This window comes from Martes martes, assembly GCF_963455335.1.
Source record: "Martes martes genome assembly, chromosome: 18".
Lineage (NCBI taxonomy): Eukaryota > Metazoa > Chordata > Mammalia > Carnivora > Mustelidae > Martes > Martes martes.
Genome location: NC_137906.1, coordinates 37,219,402 through 37,229,687, shown reverse-complemented (window position 1 = coordinate 37,229,687; position 10,286 = coordinate 37,219,402). Strand labels below are relative to the sequence as shown.

Sequence of the window (10,286 nt, the reverse complement as noted above, 5' to 3'; positions counted from 1 at the left end):
TCAGACTCTTGTACCGCATCCTGGGCCAGAAGCTGCATTTTAACAAGATCTCCAGGTGACTTATGTGCACCACAAAGTCAGAAGCCCTGGATCAAACGAACAGATCAGGGAGCTGGACGTGCTCTGGGCTGCCCGTTTACGACCCTGGATTCAGGTGACACAACCCCACCCTTAAGACCTAGGTACTTCCAGAAATCCACAATTCAGGCTTTAGTTGCCACCTGGGGGGGCTCCTTTTATTACATCAATTTATTCAAGTGATTAAAAAAAAAAACCCTCTCTTGGCGGCAGGATACCAAAATAGAAAGCTTGTAAACATGATTCCATCTCCCGCGCCTTCGAAGGAGCTCCCTGTGACAGAAAGTAGAATTCTAATTGGCAAATTCTGCAATGAGGTCCGTGGAGAAGGGTCCCGTGGCGTGGCCATCGTCACTGTAATCCATCCCTGTCCAGGGGGCCTGGCTGGTCCCCTGCCCCTCAGTCATGGTGCGGTCACGGGGCGTCCCGTCACTAGCGGCCTCTGCCCCAGGAGGCCAGAGGCTCTTTGGCAGCACAGCAGGCCCGCGGGGGAAAGGCCACCCAGGCAGCAGACACAGGCAGGCAGGGAAGGAGGCAGCCTCTCTCTCTGGGGAGCACGGTATTGCTAGGGTTGCGCGTGTCATGGCAGGCGACCAGGGGAGGGCCTGGGTGAGGGGCTGAGGCACACGTGCTCTCAGAAGCTTGGCTTGGCCCCGGGGCTGAGAGCACCCAGACGATCAGCGGCCTTGAGGTTCCCCTTGCAGAAACGAGGCCGTGTCGAAATGAGCCTTGAGAGCAGGCCATGGCGGGCGGCTGCAGGCTTCAGTCCTTAAAGGGGTTGTGGGCATCACCCTGCTGTTCCTTCTCCGCGCCCAGGAGCTCCCCGTTCATCTCCTGCAGTGGGTGGTAAACGTAGGCCCCATCCAGGTGCCGGCTCCGCTCTGCTCTTGAGCCAAGCAGCAAGGACACGTTCGCCACCGTGCTGATCAGCAGAAGGAAAACTAGGGCCAGGGTGAGGGCCAGCCAGGCGGTCCTGGGTGCAGAAGAGAGAGCCTCAACAGGGGGTTGTTGGGCAGTGCTGGAGGGGTTTCCCCTCCACCACAACAGAGGCAGAGTCGGGAGCCTCCAGGGAGAACACAACAACTGTTCGGGAGCGAAATGGGGCTGGCGGGGCCAGGGGGCACCCTCCAGACACACGTTCAGGGAGCAGTAGTGACAGTCCCTGTGTGTCATGCAGGCCAGCCCTGCCACATCTCCTGATATTTAAGAGAAACCATGAAAAGAAAAAAAAAATTGTGAATGTTGCTGATTTTCAGATGCTGCTAATAAACCTTACATTTTTAAAATTATGCAGGGCAAATACAATACAGTTGGGGATCTCACGATGATGCCCCAAGAGGCATCAGTTTGCCTCCTGTGCTCTGGGGGATGTTCCAGAAACCCCCAAGGAGACAGAACAGGGAGAACTGCGCCCCTTCCTCCCTCCTGGGGAGCTGGCGGGGTCTTTGTTTTCCTCCTTCATCTGAAATCTGCGGCTGAGGCCCTCAATGCAAAAGCAGACACGAGCACATTGCTGGGGGCGGGGACGTGCTCCTCAGCCCCCAGGGCTCCCCTTCCCTTGCCCGCAGCTGTCAGCGGGATCCAGGTCTGCACTGGGGAGGAGGGGCTCAAAGTCTCACACCTGAGGAGCCTGAACTTAAGAAGACCAGGGGCCAGGCGCTCCCGGGAGCCACTGTCCCCGTTCTGGGAGCATTTTCAAAGCATGTCTCCAGGGGTTCTCTTCAGGTGCGGTTCTGGGCCTTCAGAGCCTCACCCCAGGCTCACTGAGTCAGGACATCCAGGAGGGACCTGGGATCTGCATTGTTAATGATAAGACTGTCCTCCAGGACAGCGCCAGGAGCTTTTCATTCATACCCACACCTGATTCCCACCTCCAGTGGGGGTGGGGCTGGGCCATGAGCTGAGAGCTACAAGAAAAGAAGTTCTCAGAGTGGGGTCTCCATGCCAGCGGCATTACCATTCCCTGGGATCACCCTGGAAATGCAGATTCTCAGCCTCCACCCCAGACCTACTGAAGCAGAAACTCCAGAGAAGGGACCCAGCGATCTATTGCAGCACCCCCTCCCCGAGGTTTGCACTAGCAAACAGAAAGCCCACCACAGAGTGGTGGTCGAGAAATGGTTTGAGTTCCTCGGAGGTTGGCACTTCTGTACCACACACCAGGACCCGAGAAAATAAGTCACGAGTCTTACAGGGAAAGGAGCCCCGATGTCCTGCCCCTTCGACTCCCACTGGGGTGGTGACCAGGGTCCTTCTCACCATCTCCCAGGCCCACTTGGGTGGCTGTGAGCATCAGCTGTGACTCTCTCTGTGCTTACACTGAAGAAACATCACGTGGGTGGCTGATGTCACCTCCCAGCCTTGCCCAGTCCCTGAGCAGAGGCCATACCTCATGGGTGGAGGGAGAGGGGGATTTCCTCCCATCCCGGCCCCAAGTACCACCAAATCTCCTACCCGGTGAGAAGGGAGAGTTCTCCTGTTCTCGGGGTGGTCTCGGATGGCCGGAGACATTGTTTCACTGTAAGACAGCAGAGAGGGGCTGACATGCTGGGAGGGGAGGGGTGTGCCCCATTTGCCCCCCAGGAGCCTGAGAGGAGCCATACCTTGGGAGAAGATGCTGTTAAGGGCTGGTGCCTGGGCCAGGCTGCAGTTGCCAGTCTGGGGGTCACAGGGACACTGGTGCTCACACTTGCAAGGCATCTGGCAGCCTGGCCCGTGCCAGCCGAGGGGACACTCTGTGGAGAGGAGGCAGAAGTGGAGGCCTCGGTAGCAGGGCCTCTCTCTGCACAGACAGGATGGGCCCCAGGTGTGTGCAGAGCTGGGCTGAAGCAGAAGTGACCCCGGGGCTCCCCCAGGCTAGACCCTGGAGGTGCCCCTAGGTGGCACTTCCTCCCAGCTGACTTGAGGCCCGTGTAGCTTACCCTGCTCACAGGTATCTCCGGTGAAGCCAGGAGGACAGGTGCAGGTCCCCTGGATGGGGTCACAGGCAGCTCCGTTCTGACATCTGCACTTCATGGCACAGTCTGCCCCGAAGGAGCCATTGCCGCAAGCTGGCCCGGGGAAAGGGGAGTCATTTCAAAACCCAGGTGAGGGCCAAGAAGACTGCAAACAGATGTCAGTCACCCTAAGCGGCCTGTAGGTCCACACATGCTTCCAACAGAACGTTAAGGAGAACACACTTCAAGGCAGGCCGTGACACGGAGCCTTCCTGGAGCTTCCTGTCGAGATGGACAGGTGGCCAGGGAGCCAGGAAGCAGACACGGGTGTGCAGGTGGGGACAAGCGCAGCAGCAGCAGCAGACCGCTGGAGGGGGTAGGGCGGGCAGGCTTCGGGGGACAGGGCAATTGGGCTGGGGTCTGGAGGAGCGGAGCTGAGTCAGTGAGTTGGGGAGGGGCTGCAGCACCTGGCAGGTCAGGCTAAGGGCTTCCTTCCTTCCACGTCCTCAAAAGAAAGCCCGGAAGGATCTGAAACTGTGGATGGCTGCGGTGGGTTGAACTGTGTCCCCCCAAAAGATACTGTGTCCTGGGGCACCTGGGTGGCTCAGTGGGTAAAGCCTCTGCTTTCGGCTCGGGTCATGATCTCAGGGTCCTGGGAATGAGCCCCACATCGGGCTCTCTGTTATGTGGGGAGCCTCCTTCCCCCTCTCTCTCTGCCTGCCTCTCTGCCTACTTGCGATCTGTCAAATAAATAAATAAAATCTTAAAAAAAAAAAAAAAGATATTGTATCCTAATCCTCAGAATCTGTGAACATGACCTCATCTGGACACACAGTCTTTGCAGATACAATTAAGGGAAGACCGTAGAAGATGAGGGTGCCTGGATTTAGAGTGGGCCCTAAATCCAATGACCTGGGGTCTGTGTAAGGGAATGGAGAGACAGACATGGGCAGAGACTGGAGGGATGTGGCCACAAGGCAAGGAATGCCTGGAGCCACCGGGAGTTGGAAGGGGCAGGAAGGAGCCTCCCCTAGACCTCAGACAGGGAGTGAGGGCCCTGCAGACACCTTGATTTTGCAGTTCTGCCCTCTGGAACTGAGACAGCGTAAGTGCTATTTCAAGCCACGCAGTTTGTGGAATTTGTTGTGGCCGCCGTGGGAAACTAATGCAGTGATTTACAGTCAGGCGAGAGCAAGAAGCAGGAGGAGGATAGAGGCAGCTGCCACGCTCACCCTCTCCCCAAGGGGCCAGGGGCGCGGAGCACCTGGCCTGGCGGCTTTTACCTTCACTGCAGTTGGAGCCCGTCCACCCAGCTTCACAGCGGCAGCCAGCTGCCAAGACAAGACCAAGGAGGCCAGGTGAGGGCCCAGGCAAGGCCAGGGCAGGGAGGGCTGGGAGCCCCAGTCACAGCTGCCACCCCGGAGATCCTACTCACTCTCTGTGCAAAGGCCATGCTGGCTGCAGTTGGAGGGGCCACAGTCCAGCCTGTCGCAGGCCGCGCCCCGCCAGAAGCGTCCCGTGCACTGGCAGCGCCCCTCCACACAGGTCCCGTGGCCGCTGCAGTCAGGTGGCTGGCAGCGGGGCTCGTGCACACACACCACGGTAGACACGCGGCGTGGACAGCGCCACATGTTGTCCTGGCTGCGGGAGGGGGGGACACAGCGTGTGAAGAGGCCAAGGCACTGACCATCCCCCAGTGGACCCCGCCTCCCCGCTACCATAGCTCCCGAGGGCGGTCTCTCTCCCCACTGCCTGTTCTCCAACCTTTTATAGGTTCTTCCCACCCTGACAATCTCTTCCAACTCCAGGGCCTTTGCACATGCTGTTCTTGTTGCCCGGAAGGTTCTCCCGGCCCTGCCTCGCCACCTCTTCAACCCTCAGAGCCCAGCTGAGGTTCCATTACACTCAAAGAGGTCTTTCCCGACCTATAAAACCCCTTTCATTGGAATCGGGGACACTGGCACAGTATGTATAATTTGACTGTCTTCCTGGAAGCCGTGAGAGGCAGGGATCTCGGCTCTTCCTGCTCACAGCTGAATCCCCAGTGTCTGGCACGCAGCAGGTACTCAATCTTTGTTGAATGAGACAGCTGAGGACAGGCCTGGACACAGACCTCAAGAAGGGGGCTCTGACATGCTTACCAGTGATCTGATGGGTAACTGGCCAAGGTCCCGTTGAGCACAAACGTGGCGGAGCCCCCTCCATCCAGGTTGATGGCATTGACCACGTCCTGTTTCAGCAAGAACTCCGCCATCTCCCACAGGTTAATGCTGAAGCACAAGAGCATTAACGCTGACTGCGTCCACTGCCTTTCCAGTTTAACTGGCTTTCCTTTCCATGGTGGACAGTATCACCCCCACTGTGGCAGGCAAATTCCTAAATGGGATTCCCCCCCAAATGTCCCATCTTAATCCCTGGAAACTGTGACTATAACGAGAGATCACCCCCATGACTGTGTTATTTTACACGGCTCAGCTGTCCACAAGTGGGGACACTCTCCTGGATTATCTGGGGGGCCCAGTGGAATCACAAAAGCCCTTAAAAGCAGACCTTTCCCTGGCTGCTGGCAGAATGTGGAGTGAGAGAGACTGCAAATACAAAGGGGAAGAAGGGACTGGACGCATGTTTGCTGGCTTGAAGATGGGGTGTGTAACATGCACAGGAAGGAATGTGGGCAGCCTGAAGGAGCAGAGGATCCCACGGCCAACAAACAGCAAGAAAACACAGACTGCAGTCCTACAACCACGAGGAAGCATATCCGGCCAACAACTCGAATGATCTAAGAGGATTCTTGCTCTGACGCTCCAGATGAAAGCCTCCCCGGCAAATGGCTTGATTTTTAAGTTACCTCCGTGGGATACCTCCAACATGGAACCCAGTTGAGCCCTCCAGACTTCTGACCTACAGAACCGTGATATACCAGATGGGTGAGGTTTGTGCTTGTCTGTTACAGAGCAATAGCAAACCAACACACTCTCTTCACAGAGGAAGAAACTGTGGCTCAGAGAGGTTGAGAGACTTGTCTGTGGCCACAGAGCTAGCAGGTGGCAGAGCTGGGATTCGAACAGAGGTCTTCTCCCTACTAACTTTGTATTTACTTCCCATCACCCTATCTGGGGCTCAGCAGGGCAGAGGCCTAAGTTGGGGAGACTGAGAGGAAGTGTGTAGAGGGCGATGAGTTCCCAGAAGTGAGACAGATCTAGGAGCTGTTTTGTGTGGGAAGGCAGGGGACAGATGGATGTGAACATCCCCTGCTGGGATTCCGACGGCCAGCTGTCAGTGGGCTGAAGTTCCCCAAAGCAGGACTCGGCCCAGGCCTGGCGGTCCCAGTTCCTGGCACTCACCCCCGCTGCTCCGTCTGCCCATCTGCGTGGAAGAGCACCAGCTGCCCTTTCCGGTCATGTCCCACAGCTGTCCTGGCTGACATCACATTCACAAATTTGCTAAAGGAACCTAAAACAGAAGAAGCCTGGCTGATCACCTGGCTCTCCGGGAACCTCCTGGGCTCTGCCTGTTATTCTGGGCCAGTCCAACGCTGCTCTCCACCTCCCGGTCCGCGCCATCCAGTGTTTCACTTAGACATGCATTGTCCTGCCTCCCCTCTGCGCCATCCCACTCAGTCTCCACAGAGCCGCTGGATGGCCCTTCTCAGGTGTAAATGAAGTGACATCAGCCTCCGGGGGGAAACCCTCTAATGACTTCCACTGTTCTCAGCACAAAACCCGAGGCCCGACATGGCCACTCCGGCCTGCTTCTCCTTCCTCATTTCTGGGGGCTCCCCCCTCACCATCCTGCAGCCACTTTCCACTTTAGGGCTTCTGCACCTTCTGTTCCCTCTGGCTGGACTGTGCTTCTCCTCCTTCTTCCTGCGATCTGCTCTTTCCAATCTAGGGCACCTCCTCAGTGAGGCCTCCCTTGACTGCTCGGTCTAAAACAGCCATTTCCACAACAGGGCCATAGCATCCCTTCCCACCCCAGTATTCTACATCCCAGAGGTTCTCAAACTGAATTACCCAAGGGGTTTGTTAAAACACACAGGTCTGGGCCTTACCCCCAGGGATTCGGGATTCTGATTCACAGCTCCTGTCCTCTACCTGTCCGCTCTGCCCCAACTTTATTTTTCCTTCTTAGCACTTACCACTTCCTTTCAGCAAATTACACATCTATTTTCTTTCTTCTGTAAGGTCCCAAGAGCAGGGACCTTATTTGTCATAATCCCCATAGATCCCCTGTACCTTGAAACGTACTTGCTCAAAGACTTAAGAATAGCCTCCCCCACCAGCCCAGAGGTCCTGGTTCTCAACAGGACTGTGCCACACCCTGTTGCCAAACCTGTCTCCTGCGTCTCATCACACTCGGTTGCCTGGCTTTCGTTGATGTACACACTTCCGTTTCGGATCAGCCACACGACCCCACTCAGCAGCTGCACAAATGGATTCTCGGTTTCCAGCACCTCCTCTTCAGACAGGTACCTGGACACAGAAAAGGTGTGTGATTCTCTCACCAGCAGGGACAACTGCAGGTAGCAGAGCTCCCTCCTACCTCCCCTCCTCAGACTGGCTGCTTGATTCCTCCTGGTGTCCCAGGAACCAACCTGTCCTGAGTGCAGCCTTTGTAAACAGTCTACGCATCCCAGTTAATACTTCATCTAACGTAAACAATGATTCTCAACAGATTTCAAGTTCATCTCTGGCCTCCAACCTCCTAGGCCATGACTCTAGTCAAACGACCACCTGATGCCTACTGACAACTTGTAACTGGTCTCCTTGCTTCTACTCTGGTCCCTCCAACCCAGCCTCCAGCCAGGATTAGAGCAGGTTTGTATTTTTATTTTTTTAAAAAGATTTTATTTCTTTATTTGAGAGAGACAGAGTGAGATTGAGGGAGAGCATGAGCAGGGATAGAGGGAGGGGGAGAAGCAGCCTCCCCTGCTGAGCAGGAAGCTCGATGCCCGATGGAGGGCCCAATCCCAGGACCCTGAGATCACCACGCGAGCCAAAGGCAGACAGACTCTTCACCAACTGAGCCACCCAGATGTCCCTAGAGCATTTTAAAAAAGATTTTATTTATTTATTTATTTGATAGAGAGAGAGAGAGAGAGAGAGATCACAAGTAGGCAGAGAGGCAGGCAGAGACAGAGGGGAAGCAGGCTCCCTGCTGAGCAGAGAGCCAGATTCGGGGCTGGATCCCAGGACCCTGGATCATGACCTGGGCTGAAGGCAGAGGCTTTAACCCACTGAGCCACCCAGGCACCACCCCCCCACCCCGAGCATGTTTTTAAATAACCAAAGTCAGTCCTGTCATTCTCTGATACTCTGGTCCCTCCTTCAGTCACACACACACCAAACCCCAGTGCATCTCTGAGGCTTAGACTTGCTGTTCCTTCTGACTGTAGTTCTCTTCCTCCAGTTCTGACCTTGGCTAACTTGTCATTAATCTTCAGGTCTCAACCCAGAGGTCACCTTCCCTAAAATCCACCGTCCCTAAAATCCACACTCCATTTACATTGGTTCACCCTGTTCCTTGCTTCTTTACACGCATGCAATCTGAATTTATCTTAATCATTTCCCCGGCTTTTATTTATTTTTCCTAGTAATGGGAGAGTTCCCTGAAGACAAAGGCTCTCTGCTTGTTCACTGCTATATCCCCAGCGCGCAGCACACTGCCTGACACAAAGCAAGCACTCAGTGATACTGGGAGATGAACAAACGCGGCAAGAAAAGTATTACTAGCCCCATTCTGCAGAACGCAAACGGACGCTCAGCTTTGTCAGGTGACTTGAACCCAGCACCACGGCTACAACCCAAATCTCAAGTCCTCTGCCCTCGACAGTCACGAGGCTCCCTGCCTTCTCACCCGGTGACCAGGGTCCCGTCGCGGCGGATCCCGAACTGCGCGTTCTGCAGCCCCCCGGCGCTGCTCACCCGGCGCCCGTCGCTCACCACGTTCCCCAGGCACTCGCCCGTGCTCATGCGGAAGAAGCCGCCGTTCTGGGCGACTCTGCAGCCCGCCGCCCGCGCCGTCTCCTCCACGGTGGCGCGACGCCTCGAAGCGCAGCCGCCGGACCCGCCGGGCTCCAGCACCGAGAAGGTGCGCAGGGGCTCTGCCACCCGCGTCAGGTGGCCAGACACCGCGCGGTCTGCGAAGTGCGAAACGAAGGTGCGCACCGCCGGGCCGCGGGTGCCGGGGGTCGCCGAGGTAGGTGGCCAGCTCTCGTGGTCGCGACTTCCGGCGCGTACCCTTGAGCAGTCCCGGGCGGAGCGCGCGCGCGCGCGGGAGTAGGGCAGCAGCAAGTCGTCGTCTCGGGAGGCCCTGAGGGGACAGGGCGGCCGTGAGCTCGGAGGGCTGTCTCCCGGGCGGAGTACCCCCAACCAGGCTCACGCCTCCAGACCTTTACTCACCCCCAGTCGAGGCCGCTGGTCGCCTCCGTGAGGAAGCCGAGCAGCTCAACGAGGAAGAGAAGCCAGCGACCCATGGAGGCCGCCATGTTGGAGCCGGGCCTGCGATCACGTGGGACTGCCCCACGTGACTCAAGATTTTTGGTGGCCGATTTCAACCTGGACAGAGTGGCTTAGGCTCCTTTGGATATCGCGAGATCTTCTCCTAAAGTTTACTGTTTTGTTTTTTGTTCAGAAGGCGCGTGGCATTGGGTTGTTGGTGGGAACGTTTCGTGTTAATGTAACTTAGCATACTGGAGGTTCTAAGAGTAACGTAAAGAGCTCCCATATACCTTCTACCTATATTTGCTAGTTAACTTTTGTCCCGTTTAGTTTTTCATTTCAACTTCGTTCGTGTATGCCACTCCCCACCCCAACCATTTGCAACCAAGCTGCAGACTTCAGGATCCTTCACCTTGATACTTTATGTATCTTTTAGGGATAAGGACATTTTCCTACATAACCACAGGCTAAGTAAAATTAAGACATTTTACATTAATAGTTTATTAACTAATCCGCAGTTCATACGCAAAATTTGCCAGTTTTCTGTATGATGTCCTTTAGAGCTATTTTCCCCACATCTAGGGTCCAATCCGGGAGTTACATTTCTTGTCATGTCACTGTGGTCTCCCTGATTCTGGACCAGTTTCTCAGCCTTGGTCTCTTATGACCTTTGATGTAGTTTTGATTTGTTGGGTCTCCAATGCTGGGTCCCCCAATAATGGGTCCGTGATTAAAGGAGCGAGACGGATAGAAAGCGAAGGTCTAGCAAAGCTTTATTATCGCGCCAAGCATTGAGAATCAAACCGATGGGCTGGGTCCACACCTCTTACAG

At 55.8% G+C, this 10,286-nt stretch overlaps 1 protein-coding gene across 2 annotated transcripts; it reads right to left on the bottom strand.

The window, feature by feature from the left end:
* Positions 1–204: 204 nt before the first annotated feature.
* NAGPA (N-acetylglucosamine-1-phosphodiester alpha-N-acetylglucosaminidase) lies at positions 205–9,535 on the bottom strand. 2 transcript variants are annotated; one of them, XM_080830200.1, is made up of 11 exons: positions 9,416–9,535; positions 8,871–9,326; positions 7,347–7,486; positions 6,359–6,467; positions 5,156–5,284; positions 4,450–4,655; positions 4,298–4,345; positions 3,000–3,128; positions 2,682–2,813; positions 2,533–2,596; positions 205–1,051 (listed from the first exon to the last, which is right to left on the bottom strand). In XM_080830200.1, the coding sequence occupies exons 1-11, from the start codon at positions 9,499–9,501 to the stop codon at positions 841–843; spliced, it is 1,710 nt and encodes a 569-aa protein (XP_080686326.1). In that variant the 5' UTR covers positions 9,502–9,535; the 3' UTR covers positions 205–840. The 2 variants fall into 2 exon arrangements, with proteins under 2 accessions (XP_080686326.1, XP_080686327.1); XM_080830201.1 differs by lacking the exon at positions 2,682–2,813 and having other exon boundaries at positions 9,416–9,513.
* Positions 9,536–10,286: the final 751 nt, after the last annotated feature.

Excerpts from the sequence above, each read along its gene's own strand:
- NAGPA (XM_080830200.1), bottom strand. The coding sequence starts at position 9,501 with ATGGCGGCCTCCATGGGTCGCTGGCTTCTCTTCCTCGTTGAGCTGCTC. Across the intron at positions 4,656-5,155 it reads AGTTACCCATCAGATCACTG|CCAGGACAACATGTGGCGCT; the intron begins GTAAGCATGTCA and ends CCCCTCCCGCAG. Across the intron at positions 2,597-2,681 it reads TAACAGCATCTTCTCCCAAG|TGAAACAATGTCTCCGGCCA; the intron begins GTATGGCTCCTC and ends GCTGTCTTACAG.